The sequence below is a fragment of the Heterobasidion irregulare genome (assembly GCF_000320585.1).
Source record: "Heterobasidion irregulare TC 32-1 unplaced genomic scaffold scaffold_03, whole genome shotgun sequence".
Classification (NCBI taxonomy): domain Eukaryota; kingdom Fungi; phylum Basidiomycota; class Agaricomycetes; order Russulales; family Bondarzewiaceae; genus Heterobasidion; species Heterobasidion irregulare.
Window position 1 is genome coordinate 1,280,081 of NW_009258199.1, and position 21,972 is coordinate 1,302,052.

General features: G+C 58.4%; 10 protein-coding genes across 10 annotated transcripts; 5 read left to right on the forward strand and 5 right to left on the reverse strand.

Moving 5' to 3' along the window:
• Window positions 1–312: 312 nt before the first annotated feature.
• Window positions 313–3,445, reverse strand: HETIRDRAFT_155332 (uncharacterized protein; the record flags this gene model as incomplete). Its single annotated transcript, XM_009545495.1, has 6 exons — window positions 313–1,199; window positions 1,250–1,383; window positions 1,440–2,288; window positions 2,348–2,958; window positions 3,024–3,199; window positions 3,399–3,445. The coding sequence occupies 6 exons, from the start codon at window positions 3,443–3,445 to the stop codon at window positions 947–949; spliced, it is 2,070 nt and encodes a 689-aa protein (XP_009543790.1). The 3' UTR covers window positions 313–946.
• Window positions 3,446–4,760: 1,315 nt separating this feature from the next.
• HETIRDRAFT_146747 (uncharacterized protein) lies at window positions 4,761–6,435 on the forward strand. The gene has a single exon (XM_009545496.1). The coding sequence runs from the start codon at window positions 5,552–5,554 to the stop codon at window positions 5,822–5,824; it is 273 nt and encodes a 90-aa protein (XP_009543791.1). The 5' UTR covers window positions 4,761–5,551; the 3' UTR covers window positions 5,825–6,435.
• Window positions 6,436–6,603: 168 nt separating this feature from the next.
• Window positions 6,604–7,158, reverse strand: HETIRDRAFT_242682 (uncharacterized protein; the record flags this gene model as incomplete). Its single annotated transcript, XM_009545497.1, has 3 exons — window positions 6,604–6,756; window positions 6,811–6,924; window positions 6,985–7,158. Coding segments are annotated over 3 exons (441 nt in total), but the record flags the coding sequence as incomplete, so codon positions are not given.
• A 153-nt stretch (window positions 7,159–7,311) lies between these two features.
• Window positions 7,312–11,657, forward strand: HETIRDRAFT_150936 (potassium:hydrogen antiporter). The gene is made up of 13 exons (XM_009545498.1): window positions 7,312–7,411; window positions 7,463–7,662; window positions 7,721–7,787; window positions 7,853–7,924; window positions 8,119–8,142; window positions 8,550–8,576; window positions 8,628–8,703; window positions 8,833–9,319; window positions 9,398–9,513; window positions 9,563–9,663; window positions 9,722–9,909; window positions 9,962–11,057; window positions 11,115–11,657. Exons 1-13 carry the CDS (start codon window positions 7,349–7,351, stop codon window positions 11,529–11,531), a joined length of 2,934 nt encoding a protein of 977 aa, XP_009543793.1. The 5' UTR covers window positions 7,312–7,348; the 3' UTR covers window positions 11,532–11,657.
• A 488-nt stretch (window positions 11,658–12,145) lies between these two features.
• HETIRDRAFT_408308 (uncharacterized protein) lies at window positions 12,146–14,065 on the forward strand. Its single transcript, XM_009545499.1, has one exon. The coding sequence runs from the start codon at window positions 12,167–12,169 to the stop codon at window positions 13,811–13,813; it is 1,647 nt and encodes a 548-aa protein (XP_009543794.1). The 5' UTR covers window positions 12,146–12,166; the 3' UTR covers window positions 13,814–14,065.
• Window positions 14,066–14,240: 175 nt separating this feature from the next.
• HETIRDRAFT_433048 (uncharacterized protein) lies at window positions 14,241–16,494 on the reverse strand (the record flags this gene model as incomplete). The annotated part of the gene is made up of 1 exon (XM_009545500.1): window positions 14,241–16,494. One exon carries the CDS (start codon window positions 16,492–16,494, stop codon window positions 14,596–14,598), a length of 1,899 nt encoding a protein of 632 aa, XP_009543795.1. The 3' UTR covers window positions 14,241–14,595.
• A 179-nt stretch (window positions 16,495–16,673) lies between these two features.
• On the reverse strand, window positions 16,674–18,528 carry HETIRDRAFT_381444 (uncharacterized protein). The gene is made up of 10 exons (XM_009545501.1): window positions 18,335–18,528; window positions 18,253–18,272; window positions 18,073–18,151; window positions 17,974–18,024; window positions 17,870–17,896; window positions 17,676–17,791; window positions 17,312–17,610; window positions 17,181–17,256; window positions 17,048–17,123; window positions 16,674–16,988 (listed from the first exon to the last, which is right to left on the reverse strand). Exons 1-10 carry the CDS (start codon window positions 18,489–18,491, stop codon window positions 16,807–16,809), a joined length of 1,083 nt encoding a protein of 360 aa, XP_009543796.1. The 5' UTR covers window positions 18,492–18,528; the 3' UTR covers window positions 16,674–16,806.
• A 443-nt stretch (window positions 18,529–18,971) lies between these two features.
• On the reverse strand, window positions 18,972–20,354 carry HETIRDRAFT_314709 (uncharacterized protein; the record flags this gene model as incomplete). The annotated part of the gene is made up of 4 exons (XM_009545502.1): window positions 18,972–19,058; window positions 19,164–19,372; window positions 19,569–19,921; window positions 20,005–20,354. 4 exons carry the CDS (start codon window positions 20,352–20,354, stop codon window positions 18,972–18,974), a joined length of 999 nt encoding a protein of 332 aa, XP_009543797.1.
• An 852-nt stretch (window positions 20,355–21,206) lies between these two features.
• HETIRDRAFT_433051 (uncharacterized protein) lies at window positions 21,207–21,878 on the forward strand (the record flags this gene model as incomplete). The annotated part of the gene is made up of 1 exon (XM_009545503.1): window positions 21,207–21,878. A coding segment is annotated over exon 1 (174 nt), but the record flags the coding sequence as incomplete, so codon positions are not given.
• On the forward strand, window positions 21,351–21,509 carry HETIRDRAFT_170564 (uncharacterized protein; the record flags this gene model as incomplete). Its single annotated transcript, XM_009545504.1, has 1 exon — window positions 21,351–21,509. One exon carries the CDS (start codon window positions 21,351–21,353, stop codon window positions 21,507–21,509), a length of 159 nt encoding a protein of 52 aa, XP_009543799.1.
• Window positions 21,879–21,972: the final 94 nt, after the last annotated feature.

Below are 21,972 nucleotides of genomic sequence, written 5' to 3' on the forward strand. Positions count from 1 at the left end.
TATCAGCAGGTTCTTCTATTCAACGTTTACTCCGAACCATCTATGTTGAGTTTTTTTTAGAACTCTCGTCAGCTCTCGTCCAAGGCGGCGGCAAGAAGGGCCTTCTTGTAGCCACTTCTGCACATATAGCCTTGTATGGGGGTGTATTAGCCCGACATGCCCATGAATAGCGACTGACGTCACGATGGCACCCGTTTCACTGGAGCCGTCGAAGCCTCTCGAGCAAAGTTCACGCCTGATGGTGCGCATCACGTACGGATTGTCGGCATTCAAACCTTCCTCGAGCTCCGGGCCTTCTCTCCTATCCGCAATCAGAGAACACCACGTACTGCCATCATTCGCTGTAGTGCATCATGTGTGTGAGCATTTATGTCGCGTAAAAACACAGCGCGGTCGCGCGCGTACCCGCGGTGGGGTGAGCCATCGTGAAGTAGAAGTAGGAGATCGTGAGAACGTAAGGACCACATACACCAGCAAGAGGAACACACACAAAAAAACAAGTGCAACAACGAACGTTCGAATATAGGTCAAAGAGACAGGTGCGAGGGGGTCGGGACTGATGAAGTGCGAACGGATATACGGGGATGGATGGAAGGGCGGAGGCGGGCGTAGGGGGAGGGGGGTATTAGGTGCGGGAAGGGATAGTGTCAATCATAGTCCAAGAATGATCATCGAGCCAGTGAGGCCAATGAGGGTGAAGTGGGTCAGATGACAGGGGGAGGTGAAGCACCCTGTCTGGGTATGCTCGGAGAGCGTGTATAGGGAAGGGCGGCAGAAGGCAGGGTCGGGCGTAGCTCCAGCATGAGCTCAACTGTTACAGATCGGCAACAAGTATTTCTAACATAGATCGCGTCCGTACATGGCCGAAGCCATTGGAGGACTCGTCACCTCCATATTGCAAGGCACTCCAAGACCGGATATTACGGGGACGCGCAGATGCGTGAGATCACAGTAGACTGGGCCACTTGATCTTCAGGCCCTCGAGCCAGCGCATGTAGAGCAGCTCGGCGATGGGTGACCGTTTTGTCGGCGAGCTCGGCTCCGCCTTGTCTGCAGCGTCCGCTTCCGACGGCCCGGCCACCTCCTCGAGCGTCTCGGTAACGATGAGGCCCTTGCTCGTCATCTCGCTCTTGCGTGTGACACGCCTGTGCGGGAAGAGTTCGCGCGAGGTCTGTATATGCTGTCGCACGCCTTGATTTCTGCTTGGGCTTGTGAGAATGAGGTGAAGCGCGATAGGTGAATGACGTACTCGTTGAGGCCCGCAAGGATGTCGAGGATGACGCTGTATGCCAGCTCTGGGTTGACCTCTCTCAGCTCCTCGAACCCACGCGAGAGCATGCTCAGGGATTCGATTTCCCGTGCATCCATGTCATCAGTGATAGCCTTTGATATCGAAGGTCAGCGAACGACGCCAACAACAGATCGGGGACACGGGATACCTTCTGCAGTGTGGGCAGCACGACGTCATCCACGATCGACCTGCCTGCCTTGGCCGCCTCGCTCGCAGCGCGCTTGTGCAGCGACTTGTCCTTCACCGGCGAGTTCGGCGCCGATCCATCGACGCTGCTCTCCTTTCGGATGCTCCCCACATAGTCCGCAGATAGCCGGAGCGACCCCGCCGTGTCGACTTTCTTCACCGGCCGAATCGTGTCCACTCCTGTCCCAATGTCCGCTTCCCGCACCACTGTCCCACCCACCGAGTTCCGCGCTGCATACGATGCGCGCCGGGGCGTCCGCACATAGGCCGGCGGCGCGCCGAGCGGGTCGGATTGAGGAGGGGTCGCGGGGGTCGCGACCACCGCCTCCTCTGACGAGGTGTCGGCCTCGAGCGCGGGCATGTCGAGCGCGGGGGCCGCTGACGCTGTCCGTATTGCGATCGTCGAGTGCGCAGCGCCCGCATTCATCCCGATTCCAACTCCATTCGTCATGTCGCTGCCTTTCGCCGCAGCGCTGGTGTCAAGTGAGTCCCTGTCCTCCATTCCATCATATGCGGATCCCTCATCGGCGTCATCCTCGGGGACCATTCCTGGCGGCATGAGGTCCTTTGCCATCCCTCGAATCGTACCCATCGCCGCGGTCGACCGGATCGTCTCGAAATTCCAATCGCTCCGCAGCGTTCCGTCCCAAGAGGCTACACTGTTTCGCATTGACTGTTGGTACATCTGAGGCGCGCGGTGCGGCGACTGCGTGCGGTAATCTTGGTACCGCTCGGTCAACTCGGTGAGGTAGGACGTCTTGCGCGCACTTCGGATAAACCGATGCTGGAGAAGTTCCTTCGCCGTAGGCCGCTGCGTGGGTGTCCCACGACTCAATAACAAACGAAAGCAAGGGTGGAAGTGCTACTCACGCTATTTGGGTCCTTCGTGAGGCATTGCGCGACAAAATCTTTGAAGGCGAGTGAGAATGGGCCTTCTAACACCGGAGGCTTTGCTTTCGGGATCAGAAATAGCACCCGCATGGGATGGTATTCCGCCAGTGGAGGCTCGCCCTTCGCCATCTCGATCGCCGTGATGCCCAGACTCCACATATCCGCCTTTGCATCGTACCCCGCTTGCCGGATGACCTCCGGAGCCATCCAAAAGGGTGTCCCGACAAACGTATGTCTCAGTGTGCTCGTCAATTGTGCGGCCACACCAAAGTCGGCGAGCTTCACTTTGCCCGAGGCAGAGAGGAGGACGTTCGCAGCTTTGATGTCGCGATGAATTGTGCCTTCACCGTGAAGGTAGTCGAGACCTAGGAGCAGTTCACGGCAGATGACAGCAATATGTGCCTCGGAAAATACGCCGGGTTTGAGAAGGTCGAGACAAGAGCCACCTGCAAGATACTCCATGACGATCCAGAGCTTGTAGGCGACGACGAACGAGCCATAGTACCGTGTCACGAATTCCGACTCATGCTGCGCAAGGTTGGCAATCTCCTGCTGGATCTCAATAATATCGTCGTCCGAATCTTCCAGATCTGCAGACGACAACGATGCAACATGTCCAGAAAGAATGGAGAAGAACAGGCGAGGTAGGGCGTACCGATCTGCTTTATGGCGACAATCTGCTTGGTATCGTTGTGCATGGCCTTGTAGACCGTGCCAAAGCTCCCGGTGCCAAGCTTTTCTAGCAGTGTATACTGGCTGGCCGGGTTGCTGCTGGGTATCGGATATGGCTCCCTTGGTCGCGACTTGACATCGGGAGAAGGGGGCGTCGAGCTTGACGATTTGGGCTGTGAGGACAATGATGAGCCGATGAGACTCGGTTTTCTGAGACGCGAGCTGGGCATGGTGGTGAAGGGAGGATATGTGGGAGCAACGGGTGGGAACGGGGAGGAGTATCGTGAGAGGCCCGAGCAGGCGTTTGCAGCGTGCGCTGCAGTCTCAAGAAGAACGGGCTTGGTGATAGCGTGCGCACGTGGGGATCCATGCGTCATCCATGATTTGGTGCACAACTCGAGGCATCAAGGAAATACGATTGCCGTGCCAGAGTCGTGCTCCGCGGGACCAGGACAGGAAATAGGGGTCACGAGCAAAAAACACTCACCATAACTGGTCGTTAATAGAAAGCGTAAGGTCGTAAAGTCCGCAGAACTGTCAAGGCCTATTTGGCCTGAAGAGGGCCGTCGAATGACGCGCTGACGCCGTGCAGGGATGACGGAGCGCTCTGAGAGAGACTACGCGGACGGCTTATATGGTCCCGAAACGGCAACGACCCGGAAGAAGCGCTGGGTGGGAACGGCGGAGGCAAAAGGTACGAAGAGCAGAACGAGTCGGTCAACGCAGGGCAACAGGACTGGGTCAGTGAGCTTTGAAGAAAAAAAGCAGGGCGGGCGACTGTCGAGTCGGGGCGATGCCTGGCGATCTCTGGCGATGCGCTAACGTCGGTCGGCATATTCTGCGCTAGTGGCTTGACGACAAGGGCGCAACTTCGGTCCTAACAGCGTGCCATTCGGCCCACTCCGGTCCCCGACCGGACGCGACTCCACCTCCTCAGCTCTGTCTGATTTTTGAACTACATTTCGATGGACTTGCAAATCAATAAGTACATGGAGGATCCATTGCGTAGCAAAACTAACATATCCTCAGCATATCGGTAGGTCAAGACGGAAAAGGCAACTTTCTAGGCAAGAACGGAAACGGCGGTGAACCTATGCATGCCTTCACCTCCCAAAGAGGAGATCCATGTACACCCAGACATACTAGATAGGAAGTCTGATCTCGGCGTTTGAGTTGATCCTAGTGGGAGTGTTTTGTTCGTGCAGCATTGAAGCTTCGACCTTGAATGATGGCCGACCCGCTGCGATCTTCAGAGCTTCAGCCGCGCCAACGAAAATACGTCTCGCCTGGGAGAAGGATCCAGCTATTCGGCCAGCCTAATGCGATGGGGATATCATTGTCTGGATATGATGGCTTCGGAGGAGTACTTGATGCAATGGGCCGCTACTTTCTCAACGTGCCATTAGCGGGTTTAATTTTAGTAGCGAGAATGAGAGAATACAGGGTCCCAAGGCTGAGGAACTATCCATCTCATCTACACCAGTGGCTCCCGTCTCGAACGCCGAACTCCCTGAAAGTGTACGGTATCCGCTACGGATGTAGCCAAGCACCGGAAAGGTTAATAAATTCTTGACTGGAATGAATCAAAGGCTACATGATTTATGACACCTTAGATTTGGAAGCTAGGTCAAATGCCCTAGGTAAAGCTTTGAGTCAAGGCAATACCTGTGAGATCCTTACCTCATTTCAGCCAGCTTCAACATGGACCACGGACATACGTCAATGTCAAAAATCATACATAGATCTATGCCAAGATGACGAATGTCTGATCGGGTGAGTGGTATGCGTACAAATGCGATGAGTGACGGAGGAGCTAGTCAGAGGAAGAGACCAGATATGCGTGGGCCAAATTGAGGATAAGTAAGTGGTCAGGAAAGGGGTACGTCGTCGTGATGTCCATTTCCAAGTGATGGCGATCTGAATCTCAACAGGGAACCTAAGTGGGACGCAGAGAGCGCGGCTCAACGACTGGCCGTGACCGATTTTGCGCGAGTAGGACGTGAGTCAGATCGTGTGCCCATCGAGCCGGTGCCAGCACCTGAGTGGGGAGCTGGTAAGTGAACCGAGCGCGTGTGAGCGGCCCGCAAGGAAGTTCGAGTGGCAATGAGACGAGAAGAGAGGATCGCACTAGGCGTCTTTAGTTTCGCGGTAGGACCTCCTACCGCACCTCTTTTCGTGTTTCCTCCAATAGGCCTTGAATTTGATCGTGTAGCCCCGTTCGAGGCCATCTTCCCATTGAGGCGACTGGCTGCGTAGCTCGGAGCACGAACGGCACCGACGGCCTTGATACCAGGTGCAGCATCCAGAACTTTTCGCCTCTTGGACGCAGAAGCGGATAACTGGCTCTCGCCCTCTTCGTCCATTCCTTCCTCTCCCTCCGCACCGCTCGCCTCTACTGAGGTCGGTCCCTCCCAGTTCGCCCGTAAGGAAGACGATTTCGATACCACCGGCCGGAGCCGTGTCACCGTTGACGATCGTCTCCTTCCGACCTTATTGGGTGAGAGCTGGCTCATGGCACGGATCCGGCTCTTTGCAGCCACCGTTGAGTGCGGCCATGGCCTCTTCTTCCCTATTCCGCTCGAAGAATCCGTTGTGTCCGACGTCGACGTCGACGTCGCGCTTGATCCTGAGTTCGATCCAGTGCGCAATGTCGATGCATGTCCGACCGTAGTTAATGCCGCCGTCGATTCTTCGCTCGCCATGCTCGCTTCAGTGCTGCTTGCGACAGTAGCCACCGTCGCAATTGACATGTTTGACGGGGCTCGCAACATCGGATACGTGTAAGTCGTCTGACGAGGTGGCGGTGTCCTCAAGGTTACGTCGAAATCGTCCTCCTCGTCGATGTATTCGTCGTCATCATCATCTTCCTCTTCTGATGCAGCATATTCAACCTGGTTGCCTTCCTCTTGAACCCCTGACATAACGACGTCGTCGCTCAAGCCACCGACGGAGCTGGGGTTCACTGGCTCACGAGGTTGCAAGAGCGACCTAGAAAAATGCGGCTCGACACCACTCGCTGAGGCCGCTGAGTCTGGAAGCCCTGGATCGTCGTCGTGCATGTTCATGTCGTGTTCAAGGATGGGTGCGTAGTTGCTCGACGCGTGCCGAGGTTCTGGCATTGCCAATCTCGAGTTCGTGGGGAGGGGCGTGGGTGGATACGCGGATGGGAATGCAGGGTAGGCGCGCCAGTCGTCTGCCGCAGTCGCCTCGCCAGAGGAAGTCGGAACGTGTGCCACTGACGCAGGCAGAGGGTCGCTAGGTGCGCTCGCCTCGTCGTCGTCATGTGCAGAGCTCGAGGGATACCAGATCTGATGTTCAGAGGCCACTTGTCGTGGTGCATAGATTTTGGAACCTTGGTCTGATGGCCTCCTGATCGCATTAGGTGCCAGACCGTTGGGGGGATATCCTTCAGAGGCAGATCGACGAAACTCCGACTGAGGTGCGCGCCGCGCATGGGACGACTCCTTACCATTCACATATATGGAGCTGCCCACGACCGAACGAGAGTCAGCATCAGAGTCGATCTCCGTGTATGTCGTCTCCGGACTGTCAGAGGTCGGGCCGCGATACCACGAGATGATAGGATAGAGGGGGATGGAAACGACCAGCAACACGAAGTCTCCGATGTTGTGGATGAGGTCCAAGATAGAATCCAGAGTAGCGACATATGGCTTGATCAGAGGACGGATGACGTGTAGATAAATAGGCTCGGCACCCTACGGAGAATTAGTGACTGCGAACATTGTAGGATCAAGAAGAGCTCAACTCACTCGAGCGCGAGACAATATGAGAAATATCAAAATAACAGACTTAATCTCGTCGTAAAAAGGAATGAATATGCTGATGATGCCTTCTATTACGGCTTCGTACGCTGCCAGACAGCACTACAGAACATACGTTCAGTCACTCATGAGTCGGACAAGCGAGACATGCTGCCCACTTACCCAAACGATCCAAACTGCCATGCAACCTTTCATGTCGCGCTTCCTCTGCGTCAAGGCGCGGACGGTCGGGTGCCCTGTCCGAGAAGACGGTGTAGGTAATTTGAGCGTCTTATATGTTTGGTAAAGGTTCTGAAAGACGAGGTAGGATCGCAGAGCGAGGGTAATTAGACCCATGACGGGGCTGAGAGGAGTGGTGTGGCCGTGTGTTCAAAGTCGTCTATGAAAGGCAACAGACCGAAATACAACAGAAGCCTCGTGGAAACGCGTCTGCACAACTTCGCGTTCGGTGGACCCCTCACGTGCTCGATTAGGTAACGCGCGCTTCCTGTCTCTTGTTCTCAACGTCCATCTCCTCGTCTCCCAGATGCCTAAGATTCGGACAACAAGAACGAAAAAGCCGCCAGAAGGCTTCGAGGATATCGAGGGGGTGAGCCCTTTTATGTACATTGCGGCTGACTGGCGCTGAGGGTCTCTACAGGTCCTCGATGACTACGCAAAGAAGATGCGTGATGCCGAGAACGAGTCGCATGAAGGCAAGCGCAAGACTGAATCTCTCTGGCCCATAATGCGCATATCGCATACCCGCTCACGGTACATATACGAGCTGTATTACAAGCGCGAGGCCGTCAGCAAGGAGCTATATGATTGGTTGCTGAAGGAGGGGTACGCTGACGCCAAGTGAATATCACATCCCTGACCAACGCGCTCTCGTTCAGTTTCTCACTTTTGTCCTTAGCCTGATTGCCAAGTGGAAGAAGACCGGCTACGAGAAATTGTGCTGTTTGCGTTGCATTCAAACCCGAGTGCGTTTGTTACCTTCTTGGTCGGGCTTTCACTGACAGTCAAAACTAGGATATGAATTACCAAGGCTCTACTTGCGTCTGCCGTGTGCCTAAAGCCCAAGTTCGGGCGGGTACTATTGTTGAATGCGTGCATTGTGGTGCGTCCGCATATTTATCACTTTCTTTTGCGAACTTACCCCTTCCAGGCTGCCGCGGCTGCAGCTCTGACTCGTGAGTGGCGACGAAGGCTCAGATGGCAATGAGCCTGGGTAAGAGAGGTGTGTTCAACGCCGTCAACCGAAGATTGAGATTGTCTAGCCACTTTGAACGATGCTGTCATGGTTCCTTGCAGGGTATTCCCGAAGCTGTCATGGATGTACTCTAGTGTAGACTGCCATAAACGGATTCGATGCTTCTCTGTCCTCCCGCTCCTTCAGCCATCCATGCTCTCGTACTTACCTATCTTTGCATGGCTTCGTTGGCGTCCGTGTCCTCAAACAAACGCCATAGGTCTACATAAGAATCAGTAGAACTAGCAGTTTGAACTGAGGGCCCTTGGCCCGATCCAGGCACAGGCTACGCCACTCAGCGGTACCCTGAGTCTCTATCAGCCTCCTGTCTTAGGCTTACTCCCAGCCGACCCCACTCCCGCGTGCGGCGCTCAGGGTTGTCATTACCATCCCAGACCCTTGTCTTTGTTGTCTCCCAACTTGAACAAACCTTCGATACCCTCGCATTATCATGGGGGAATTTTCGAATGCGGTTTACGAGGTATCTCGTCAGCTGTTCAAGAGGAACGCTACAGAACAGGTACGCCTACCTCTACGCCGATCGCAGACTTGATTCCCACCATGCTTGCAGGCGGGAGTCTTTGCAGGTTTGAATCCCGCATCGTTCAACTCTAACGACCCTTTCCCGCTATGGGTCATTCAGACCAGTGAGTGACCCCCTTGAGTTTCAAGTTCTCGAGCACTGAGAGGTTGTGATTCAGTTATCATTATTGGCATGACGCAGTTCCTATCTCTTTTCCTTTCACGCATGCGACAGCCTCGGGTTATTGCTGAAGTTATTGGAGGCGTTATCCTTGGACCCACTGTCATGGGCAGGATTCCAAACTTCACGCAGTCGATATTCCCGAAGGACTCGTTGCCCATGCTCAACCTGACTGCCACCATTGGCCTGGTATTCTTTCTTTTCCTAGTGGGCATGGAAGTGGATATCCGCATCGTAAGACGGAATGCCAGGGCATCGGCTGCTATCTCCATTGCAGGCTTGGTCGTCCCCCTTGGGCTAGGCGCTGCGGTGGCTATTCCCATTTACAGGGAATTCGTAGACCCCAGTGTTAATTATGGCTACTTCATCCTTTTTGTCGCTGTCGCTATCGGCATCACCGCGTTCCCAGTCCTATGTCGTATCCTCACAGAGGTGAAGCTCCTTGACACCACTGTCGGTGTTGTTGTGCTCTCGGCCGGCGTAGGCAACGATGTGATTGGGTGGATTCTCTTGGCACTTACGGTCGCTCTGGTCAACGCATCTACAGGCTTAACTGCTCTGTACGTTCTGCTCACCGGAGTCGGCTTTGTCCTGTTCTTGCTTTTGCCTGTTCGATGGGCATACGTGGCTTTGGCAAGGTGGACCGGAAGCTTGGAGGCTGGACAACCGAGTGCTATGATGATGACTCTCACACTTGTGATTGTCCTGGCTTCAGCATTTTTTACAGACATTATCGGCATCCATGCTATATTTGGTGCGTCATGTCTGCGATAACAGAAACAAGATTAACCAGTGGTCATTAGGAGGGTTTCTGGCAGGCCTCATCATTCCGAAGGAGAACGAATTTGACATCGCGCTCGTTGAGAAACTTGAAGACCTCGTTGGGCTCCTGTTCCTCCCTCAGGTGCACCCTCACCTGTATAACATGCTCTACAACACAGCGACTTATCTCCTCATTCCAGTACTTTGCTCTCTCCGGCCTGCGCACCGATTTTGGAACCTTGGACACCGGCCTCACTTGGGGGTACACGATATTAATATGTGTTGTCGCGTTCTTCTCCAAATTCCTCTCCTGCGGCTTGACTGCGAAGGCATTCGGTTTCAATCCTCGCGAGTCAGGAGCCATCGGTATACTGATGAGTTGTAAGGGGTATGCACTCTGCTTCAATGAAACCGCACGCACATACTCATTTCCTTTCTAGCTTGGTAGAACTCATTGTTCTCAACGTCGGGCTGCAAGCCGGTGTTCTCAACACTCGCGTCTTCTCTATGTTCGTCTTGCACGCATTGGTGCTCACCTTCCTAACGACTCCCCTTACCCTCTGGGTTTACCCCGCACGAGTCCGTGTCCGCGTCGGAACTGTCTCTGAGAAGCAAGGGCCAGGCGCAAGGACGGGAGAGGATGGCGATGGCATTGCAAGGACCTCCGAGGGCTCTCTCAAGACCAGTTTTGCCGTTGTCCTCGACAGAATCGAGCAACTCCCGGCAATCATGACGATCACGCAGCTCCTCCAACGTCCTGCGCCATGTGGGGCTCCACCTCCCATGTCTGATGTCTCACACACTACCACGAAGTCATCTGCAGGCGACAACGTCAATCTACCAGTCTTGACCTCAGCGGCTGCACCGCATTCTCAGCCCACCGCCATTCATGCTCTCCGACTCATCGAATTGTCAGAACGAACGTCGGCGATGCTCAGATCACAAGCAGCGGACTCGCTTATCCAAAGCGATCCCGTCCTATCTGTTTACCGAACCTTTGGCCGCTTGAACCGCTTCTCGGTGTCGACCTCTCTTTCTGTTGTCCCATCTGAAGAGTTTTCTGCGAACGTGACGGAGCATGCGCTGGAGAATAAATCGCAGATGGTGATCATTCCATGGAGCTCCTCTACCGTGGCGGTGGCCGACGAATCTATCGCAAGCTCCAGTTCCTCGACTCCTTACAATCCATTCGATGGTCTGTTCAGCAAAAGTTCGGGAAACTTGAGGCTGGAGCACACGTCTTCTGTCGTGTATTCACAGTTCGTTCGGAGGGTCTTCGCCAACAGCCCTGTCGATGTAGGAGTCTTCATCGACCGGGGACTCTCCTTGAGTGGTTCACAATCTCATATCTTCCTTCCCTTCTTTGGAGGTCCCGATGACCGCCTCGCCCTGTCCTTCGTCATTCAATTATGCAACAATGATTCCGTGACTGCCTCGATTGTGCGAATCAAAAAGACGGATCTGGACGCCGATTCGATCACCTCTGAAATTGCGATGAAGTCGCCAGTGACTTTCCCAGGCATCACGAGCTCAAATGTACGTGCCTTCGGCAGAACTATCCTTTTTTCTCGAATGCTGACGACGTACTCGCAGACGCTGACCTTCCCCGACACGGTCTACGGCCAACGTGACACTCAAACGCGTCTTCAGTCCGAGACGGCGGATAACATCCTGTGGTCGCAGTTCACGTCCTCGGGCACTAGCCATTCCCAGGACGTCGCATCCGCCCTGACGCGCATCACGTTCACCGAAGAATCGACGTCGAAGCCCCTGCACCGCACGATCGAGATGGCTGCACAGCTCGCTCAGTTGCCAAGGTCGTTGTTCATCGTCGCCGGCCGGTCGAGACGCATGGCCGTAGACTCTCACCAGGCGGAGCTTCGTCAGCTCATAGCGGAGAAGGGGATCAGCGTTGGATCTGAGGCGCCTAAAACTCTGGGAGACGTAGCCGCTGCATATGTCGCGACTGGGGTCAATGCCAGCCTAGTCGTGTTGCAAGCCTGTGCCTGATACGATGCGATGTTCGATTGCTTCATCCTTTTACGATCTCACGGAAAACACTATTTTTATCTTCTCCTGTACCGATATTCTTCATCCTGTGTCTCGCGTCTGCGAAGGCATAACCTCTGTACTATCAAAGTCACCGAGTACTTTATATATCCAAATGGCAATCTCAGTCTTGTTTACGAATTTCGGATCTCAGAATCCGGCGCTCGTGTATGACTAAGCAATGGCTGCCGACACTTTCAACCTGAAGGAGGTTTGGAGCCTTGCTGGTTCGACCTCGTCGTCAACATGATAGCGGCAGAAGCAAGGCTACGTACGCTTGTTGACCTTGTGTCTAACTTCGTGAAGGCTCCGCCCATCGACTTGTACCCGCAAAAGGCAAGTCTCTAGTATGCCGTGTCCTTGTAGGTCCTTGTTCTACGCTGCTCCGCTGCCGAGTATAAAGATGTGAATACCGAGTCACACCGTTTCTACATCCCGCGTTTCAACGTAAATAGTGAGTCGATCCACTTCCTTCCCCCTTCGTCGCGAGCGCGCGCTCGCTTCTCAAGCAGCATCGACCTGCGATGTCCTTCCGCCGGTGCTGACTCTTGTCGATCGGGTTTTTCGATCCATAGCGCGGGTTCTATTTCCTTTTCATGATATCTACGAGCGCGACCAGACAGAAACCGATTTGCAAGAGGTGCGGTGAGAGAACTTTGGGGCACAAGCGCCAGGGCGGGCGCTTGGTGTGCCCGGGCGGGCTCGACCCGCCCCCGACGACCCGCCCGCGCAAGCGCCGCCGCGGCCTGTACGAGGACGAGGACTCTGATACCGACGACCCCCTCCTCCTCAAGCCTCTTTCGTCCGGCGAGGCGCAGCCCCCCGCGTCCCGGAAGCGCCGCGTTAGCTACCAATACGATCGCGACTACTACGGCGACCAGGAAGAGCATGATGGACGTGACGCGCCCGTGCTCTCGGCGCGTGCGCGCGAGATCGTGGCTCAGAATCACTGCGTGGGCCAACTTACGCGCGTCGGGGTGCGTTTTACCTCGGAGCCCGCTCCCAACCTGAGATTCCTGGCGCCGGCCTTCGTCCCCGGCCCTTCCATCGAGGCCGCCCAGGACGAGGGAATGCCGACCGAGAGCAGCGGGGCAGGTCTGTACCGCATAAACGACGGGCTCAGTGTCGCTGGGGACGAGCAAGAGGACGACGAGGACGACGAAACTCGCACACAGATGGGCGCAGACGACCGCATTGACGAACTCGGTGCCGCCGGATATGAGCAGGAGGACGAGGAGGACGACGGGACTCGGACCCAGTCGGGCGCAAACGACCACAGTGACGATTGGCGCACGCAGGGCTCGCCTCGCACCGCGTCTCAGACCTTACAGGCCGGCTCTAGCTCGCGGGCTGGCTCGTTTACGGAGCGCTGGGTGTTGGCCCTTGGAAAAGGCAAGCGCAATGCGAGGTCTGCACCCAAGTCGGACCACACCGCGACCCCCTCCCGGCCTCCGTCCCGGATATCTGCGCTGAACTACGCGCCGTCCGGCCACGAGAAGCGGGAGCATCTGGATCTCAGCGCCCTTCCGCAGGATACCGCCCCGCGTGATATTAGGGAGTGGGCCGCCAGCGTCCCCGCCCACCCCAGCGCGCACCACGGACCCCACTCGCACGCAGACGCCGACGACGCGGCGTCGCAATTCGAGTTCGGGATGCCCGCCACCGCCCCCTTCCCTCCCCCCATCGTCGCCTTAGCCGGGCCGAACATCATCCCCCTCGCGCCCTCACGCCCCGCCTCGCCCACCCTTTCTTCCGCCTCCACCACCGACCGCTCCTCCACCACCGAAGACTCCGTCCGCTCCCTGGACGAGCCGCTCACGCCCGCGATGGCCGCCGCCCAGGCGCCCATCCACTACCTCGAGCGCATCCTCCGCGCCGCATCGATTCCCATCGCGTGCATCTGCTGGGTCCCGACCGCGAGCGCCGCGCGCGCGAGCCTCGACATCGCGCGCGCGGGGCTCTTCGTGTCGCTCGCGTACGACACGCACGACGGCGTGTGGATCGTCGTCGCGGACACGAGCCGCAAGCTCGGGTGGGTCCTCGCGCACAGCGCCGTGCTCGTGCGCTCCTCGTTCGTCGCGCACATCGGGGACCTCCCCTGGGGCGCGCCGCCCGCCGCGATCGAGGCCGCGATCGAGGCCGCATTCCATGCGGAGGTCCCCGCGCACCCCGTGCAGCTCATGGGCGGCCAGCTGGGCGGCATCGTCGTATGGTGCAACGCGCAGAATCTACTCATTGCGTGAACCGGACGTGGGCTTCCCCGTGTCTTCGTGAAAGGTAAAGTATGGTAGTCTTTCGCATGTCTCTGCTCTCGGTTTCCCCCTCTGTGCGCGGTTTCCCTTCCCGCGGTCTCTCACTCTCTCACTTTCTCACTCTCTCGCTCTCTGTCTTGTCCTATGCATCTATGTAACCCCGAACCTCTTAAACAGTATGCCCTATGCAGTACTCTGATTATTTTTCTTGTGCAATGCCAATTTCGTTCTGGCGACCCTCTTCTACACGCCGCCCTTCGGGTGGACGTCCGCAAGGCGCTCGCAGCAGCACATTTCTCATAATCGCCGACCAAACCCCATCGAAGAACAAGAGCGGAAAACGGAACCAAAAACGGAAGAAGAAGCGCGAGGGGAACAGAAAATACAACGTCGCGCGCGTTGTGACGCCAGGAAAACTAAGGATCGGCGAGGACGCGCGACAGACGGGCTTATGTACTACCAGCGTGTCGTGACAGGTCGTTACAGTTCATGCGGGGGTATAGATCAGCGACGGCGGGAGAGTTAAATATGGCTGCAACTCGGAAATAGCGGAGATAAAGCCGGGAGGGGGAGACTGTGTAAGAACGACGGTGGGTGGGGATGTGAATGTATGCATGCATGCAAGCAAGCATGTGCGGCGAAGTCGTCAGTTGTATCAGGTAATCAGCACAGAAGAAGAAGAAGAAAACGGATGAATGAAGGGTGCATGTAGCTAGCTAGCTAGGTGCGTGGATAGATAGATAAAGATAGCGAGACGTCAGGGACCTGAAGCATCAGACAGCCCAGTCCTCCATCCCGCCCGCGAGCCCCGCCCTCCCGCTCCAGCTCCTCGCCATGCGCGCCTCGACGCGCTCCTCGGGCCTGCCGCCGCTCATGCTCATGCCGGTCCCGCTCCGCGTCCCAGCCGCGCCCAACAGCCACCCGACCCACCACCCGCCCTCGCCGCCCTCGCTGGTGTCGCCATCCGCGCCCTTCCGCTTCGCGGTGTCGCTGCCCTTGCCCTTGCCCTTGCCCTTGGCGTGGAACCCGCGCCCAGAGCCGGCGCCGCCCCGCGCGCCCGCGTACGACTCGGGCAGCTCTGCAAACGAGATGCGTTTTGGGGTCGACGCGCCGCTCGCAGACGCGGACGTCGCGGCAGAGGGGCCGGCGGGGGCGGTGGGCGAGAGCGGGGTGCGCGGGGTGCTGCCCTTGAGCGCAGAGGCGCGCGGGGGCGAGGGCGCGCGGGTGGAGGCCGAGTGGGAGGCCTTGGTGAAGAGGCGCGAGATGCTGGCCGTCGCGGTGGACGTGCTGGCGACGGCGATAGGGGCAGGGGTGCGTGGGAGGAAGGCGGGGGCGCGTTTCTTCGGGGGAGGGGGCTCGGGGGCTGCGCGGGCCTTGCCCTTGGGGTCCGCGGACGGGGGCTGTTCGTCGAGGATCCTGCGGAGGGCCTGGAGGGACAGGACGGGGTTCGGGTGCGGGTCGGAGGAGTTGCCGGACGAGGCGGAGAGCTCCTCGAGGGGCGGCGTCATCGGGCGGGGGAAGTGGGCGTGGGTCGGCGGCGAGGCGGAGCGTTTCGGCGTGGGGGAACGCGAGTGGGTGGTCGCGCGGCGGCGGCGCTCGGGCGAGAGGTGCGGCGAGCGGAGGTCGGCCGATGCGGTACGCTGTGTGCTGACGGACCGCGAGCGCGACGAGGATCCTGCGGAGGATCGCCGGGACAGGAAGGACGAGAGCATCGTGTACGCCGGCGTCGACGGCTCGGATCCCCGGTCGGTGAGCGTGGGTGCGGACGCCGACGCCGGAAAGTGGGCCGGGGAAGGCAAGTCGGAGGTCGAAGAGGAGAGACGATCGTGCGGGTGGGCCGAGGCCGAGGCGCGCAGGCCGAGGGTCGAGGGCAGCTGGATCACGTCGGGATCCGCGCCCGACTCGATGTACTGCGTCAGCGCCCGCGGTGCCCGAGCGACGAGCCGACTGCGATCCCACTGCGACAGACGCAGCTGCGACTCGTCGATGGCCATGTCTGGCCCATGCAGGTCCGTCGACGACCGGTAGGCGGGGTGGCGCAGCCGCACGCGGGGCCCCGCCGTCGGCAGGCTCCTGCTCACCACGTCCTCGTCACCCCCGTCGCCGCCCTCGCCCACGAGGCCGTCGACGCCCCTGCTGATCTCGTGCAGGTCGTCTATCCAGTGCTCGCGGTGCATGCCGCTGTTGCGCATGCGCCGCGACAGGCCGCGCGCGCGCGCCTCGAGCGACCGATCGGCCGCGTCGTCGGACGAGAGGAGCGCGGAGAGGCTCGTCTGCGTCGACATGGACGACTGCAGGAGCGTGTTGGACATCTCGAGCGCGTGCACGCTGCGTTCGAGGAGCGAGTCGAGGTACAGGTCCGAGGTGGAGGCCTCGGGCGCGCGCCGGCGGGGCGTGTAGTGCTGCCGCGTGCGCGAGCGGATCGGCGAGGCGGAGGGGAGGCGGGGGGCGATGGAGTCGTCGGACTCGGCGTCCGCTTCGTCTGCGCTCTCGGGGTAGTCTGGGGGACGGTCGGATGGGAGATCGTCGGAGAGGGGGAGGGCGAGAGAGGGGCGCTGCCAGGGGGTGGAGGAGTACTCAGGAAGGGTGGCGGTCGTGTCTGAGGAGAGGCGGACGACGGAGAAGCGCTTGCGGTGTGTGCGACGAGGCGGGGAGAGGGACGGGCGGTCCATGGCCACTCAGAACGGAGGGTAAAGAGGGCCGTCTGTTGACTCAACAGACGGCACCGGTGCGGAGGAGGCAAGAGGCGCCTGCGAAGTTTGCGAGACCATTGCACACGCGTCATCGGCGTGACCTGCTCAGTTGCCAACATTCCACGCGCTCGCTCTTCAAAATGAAAGCACAAGAGGCGCCCGGGGGCAAAGGCATGTTACAAAATAAGCAGTAGTACAAGTTCTTCGCTAACTAAGGTATATCTAACAAATCGCAGCGAGGGACGATCAAAGCTCTATCTGTGCGTGTGACAACGATAACGACCCCCCACTTCATGCCTCCGCTCGGACCGCTGTGGGCGTGCTCAGGTCTTCAGCGACGTCGAACGATCCCGCAACCGACTCTAGCTTCCGCTTCGCCATCAGCGACAGCGCGTACTGCACCGCACCGTAGTACGACGGCGCCATCCACAGGAACGACCGTGGGTACTGCGATCCCACCCGGTCATAGTCGCCTGCATTGTGCGTTTCCTCGGTCAACACAGGCCTCGTACTCATGGGATCACACACGTACCGTCCAGCTCCGTCCGCATGTTCAACCATGTCTTGGTGGTATCTGTCAAGATCGCGTTGACGCCCCACCGTGCCGCCTACCCACGCCTCTCGGTTAGAACACCGCTCGAGATCCGTGGCGAGACGGCGCTCACCTCCATCATCTGAGCGGGCTCGTTGACCGTCCACACCATGAGATGCTTCCCAGACTGCTTGCATTCCCTCCGGAACCTGTCTTTCGTGTCAACACCACCCCCTTATTAGACGACAGCCGGCGGGCGCTCACCGTTCACCATCCAGGGTCGAGAGCGACGGGAACCACATCGAAAAGGCATCGCAGTGCTCCCAGAAGTATTTACGTGCGATGTCCGTGCTGCCGCCGATGTATGAGCGCCGGCAGTACGGCATGTGCTTCTTCGCGTGGACAATGAAGCGCGGGTGCCAGAGCCCGAGGATGATGCGCGGGGCGAGCAGCGTTTCCCACTCGGGGTGCGCCGCGATGGCCTTGTGCATGAGCGCGAACAGCCGTGGCGGGTCGTTGTACACCTTGACGTCGACGTTGAACTTGACGTGCCGGTTCTCGGGCTGTCGCGGGCGTGCGGGGCGGGACGCGTGAGCGCGCGGGGGCACGGCGGGAGGGCGAGACGTACCTTCATGAGGAGCGCCACTGTCTCTGCGAACGTCGGGATCGACTGCCTGGGTTCCTTGGTCGTCCGCACGTGCTCCATGCCATCCTGACCGTACCAGGTCTTCTCTCTGATCAAACCTTCCGACCCGGGACGTTCGTGCGCGCGTGCGCGTCAGCGAAGTCTGGCGAACGCCGGTGGACAACGCGGAAACCTACCTTTCGAGTTCGTGGTGCGTTCGAGACCTGGGAAGAGCCGGTCGGAAGAGTGCCGTCAGGGCCGGGCGGAACAAGGGAGAGACGGGGAGGCGGGAGAGACTTACTCGGGTCGTGGAACATGACGACGACATCGTCGAGGGAGACGTGGACGTCTGCTAGCTACGGTTACGGGCTACAAACGACGCCAGCACAGTGTGAAATACCGCTCTCGATGCCCTCGGCGCCATCCCGGATGGCCGCGTCAAAGCTGGCGAGCGTGTTTTCGGGGTACGCTGCGGAGGCCTGATAGCGAGGTGAGCGTTGACGTGGCCCGCGATAGGAGGTGGAGTCGTTTGAAGTGCGATGAGCGCGACGTTCAGGCACGGGAGAGGTAAGCTACTCACGCCGCGGTGGCCCCAGCACTCTAGAGGGCAGATAGGGCTCAGTGACGCGTCGAGTCGGCGTGGAGATAGCAAAGGGACGCACCTGGCAAGGCACGAACCATGGAGTTAGACATTGCAAAGAAAGACGAGGTGGGGAATGGACGTGGACGTGGACGGAGGAGGTGGGAGAGAGAAGGAGGTGGGGCCAAGGTAGCAAGGGCGAGAACGCGGGCGACACCAGCTTTTATAGCGGTGTGCATCAGGGACTGGGTAGAACGTCGGTCCCCGGTGGCGGGGAGATTTTGAGTGGGACGCGGTTACGTACAACAAACGTGTCGTCCCCCGAAGCGAACGTGATCCCGCGTTCGTTGCTCCCGTCCCTCCACCCGGCTGGCTCCACCAGCTCTCCAATCATCGCGCACACATGAACATCCGCTTTCGACTCGCGTCCCATCCAGCGTCATCGTTTCTGATATCAGTCCTCTGCTCCCAGGCAGAGAGCACAGTATCACCTGCCGGCACCGCTCACCCCAGAAAGAAGGTGCAGTCCCACAAAACGTTGCGATTCAGCGCCCCTTCCGTACTCGCGAATCTCCCGGCTTCCCGAGCCCTCAAATGGAGAAATTAGATCAAATGTCCCTATGCGCCTCCTAGCTGCTATTACCGCTGCTACTGCTGCTGCTCCTCTATCGTCCCTTTGGTATCTCGCAGCATGCCGCACCCGATAATCAACTCCTTCTCTATCGCGCACCGGGCCGCCCCACCAGCACCATCCCCTCGTCCTCCTCCGTCTCCGTCCCGTTCTCGCTTCCCTCCCGACGCCGCAGCTCCTCCTCTACCTCCGTCTGCTGCGGCTCATGCACCGCCGCACCGAGCGGAGCCGCGGCCTCGTCTTCTCGGTAAACAGGTGAGTCCGCCCTGCTGGGTTCGACCGGTGCCTCGACAGCGGAATTCTCGCGCTGCTTCTCCCGTGCGGGGGGCGAATCTGAAGCTGGGGCTGGGCCCGCAGGCGATCGTGGGGGGCGAGCGGTCGAGGGGTCTGATATTTCACGTAACGCCGCGACCATCTGATCGTGCACGCGCACCGCGAGGTCAGCGACGTCCGCGACGGTAAGCCCGGTCGTGGGCACGGGGGGTAGCACTAGCGATGTAAAATGAAAAAGAGAATTCCGCGCCAGACATCAGTCAAACAGCGCGCGCGGATGAAAAACGAGCATGAAACGTCGGAGCGTCGGTTCGGCTCATGGCGAGTCGAGACGCGAAGGGGTGAAGAAGGGAAGTGCCTGGAACTTGCGCGCGTGCACGAGGACACGATCGCAAGAGGGTCTGCCTCGCACCTTTAATTTTGAGCGTCCCGCTCTCAAAGACGCCCTTGCGGTACAGCCGCCAGTAGTTCTCGCAGATCACGGGGACGATGGGCACGCCGGCCTGGACGGCGAGGTGGAACGCACCCTTCTTGAACGGGAGCATGTCGTGGTGCTCGCGCATCGAGCGTGTGCCCTCGGGGAAGAGCCAGAGCGACGTCGCGCGCTCGCGCATCGCTTCGCCTGCAGCGGCGAGCGAGCGGATCGCCTTGGCGTTGTTCCCGCGGTCGACGAAGACGGCGCCGGAGAAGGTCATGAATTGGCCGAGGAGCGGCATCCACTGGAGCTCCTTCTTGGCCATGATGGAGGCGCGCATGGGGAAGATCCTGATCCAATATAGCAACGACCCGAAAATTGAGTTATACAGCTGGCGCGGGCGACACGAAAGGTTAGATTAAGATCGACGTACCGCCCGAGATAGAGAATGTCGAGCATGCTCTGGTGGTTGCCCACGAAGACTGCAGGCCGCGTCTCGAGATGCTCAGCCCCCTCGACGCTGATCTTGATGCCCATTACCCGGCTCGCGATGGCGTAAAATGTGCGCGCCACGACGTAGTTGACATCGTAGCGCCGCCCCGCGAGGCTCATGGCGACGGACGCGATCGCACCCCACGCAGAGACGAGGCCGAGGGTGGAAATATAGAGGCTGAGACGGACATAGTACCGCGCGACAGGTGATGAGGCAGAGAGTCTGTGCAGCAGGTAGGCGGGGAGGCCCAGATATGCTATAGGGCGGATTAAAAGGGCCAGGACGGACATGTATGCGATACAAGCGGCAGCGTGGGGGACAGGCAAGGGGGGTGGGCGGGGCAGGAGGGCTTGGGGCGGCCTCGCTGCAGCGACTGTGCGCATGCCGCACTCGTCCGTAGCTCCGTGTGTCGGCCTGGCCCGCTTCGGTCCGGCAACCCAGGCCCGCCCGGCGATGGCATCCTCGCACCCACTGCTTTCTCCGGTCCCACAGCAGGCTCTCCCCAACTGCCCGCCTTCCATGGGTTCGTTCAAGAGAATATTGCGCCTAGCCGCGCCATTTGAAGCTCCCTCACACAATCTCCCATTCATCTTGAGCTTCCGTTTTGCAATCGTTCATCGAGATTCGTCTCAACCGGTCTGCCAGTGGATTCTTCGAAGCAGCCTTCTGGGTCTGGCCTGTCATGTCTCTTGCTTTCCTTTCCCGCAACAAAGAGCTGAGAACGTGGGCTGCGACGCTCTCAACAGCTCAACTTGCCGCCTTTGTCGCCCCATGTTGAACAAGGTTCATGACTCGTCGCGGTCTCAGAGCGCTCTCCTGCATGATGATCAAAGATGGTGCTCTAATCGCTTCCTTCAGCGGCACAATTCAATGCGTCTTCGGCTCAGGCAGCAACGTTCATGATACCTCTTCCACGTACGACTGTCTGCAGATTTCCGTATCTGACGCTCGTCGATGCCGATGAACGTTCGCCGTTCGGCACCTTGCACTGCTTTTGATCGGTGTGAGATACCCTCTCCTCTTATAGCTGTATACAAAACGATAGGCCAGTCGTGGACGATGTAGACAGATAATGCAATCTCCATGTTCTCAACTGGCATTTTGGGCAACCACGAAGCCCTGATAGTGGTCGCACATGCACTGGATCCTAATGCATGCTCGTTTCATTTGCACATTGCCCATTGGTGCATGTATCTGTACACAGCAGAGAATGACAAAAGAGAAACCCTCACAAAGAGGACATAGGGAGGAAAAAATTAGGGATACCAGGAGAAGTCGAGCAGCAGATGTTTTGCAGTCCACCCACGAAAGATGAACCGCGAACCACGCATGCAACCCTGGTACGAGCGCATCAACGACAGCAGACTGCTGGCCTCCCCTCATACAAACAGCCCCCACCTGAGAAGAGTGTGACCAGCAACTTCGACTCACTCCGATCCCTTTGACCGACGATCCAGTTTCCACCTGTGTGCCCGTGCGACGAACTTGGCAGACGTCACTCAATTGCTCTGGACTATGCAGGGCTCGGCTGGTATCGCAAGCTTGTTCTCCGACAAATTCATGCCCTATTGACAATCTCTCGAGATCATCATCATTGCACCTGCACCCGTCTGCGGTCTACAGGTAGGTGACAAGCAAGCATGTTTCGGTCAGTGTGCTATGCAATACCCAGTCCGAGTCATTTCACAAAGCCCGCGGCAGCAGTACGGCTTTTAATACCGGGAAACGTAGACATCGATGTCCACGCACAAACCACTCACTGGGGAGTGAGGGATTCGTTATCGGGGGAGGTGGTCAACATGACCTGCATCTCGCACCCGGGGCAGTAGATCGCAGGGAGTCACTCGGAGCTGTGAAAAGCCATCGAGCAGATCATTGTGCTCGGCCATCGAGACGACGGGAATGTGA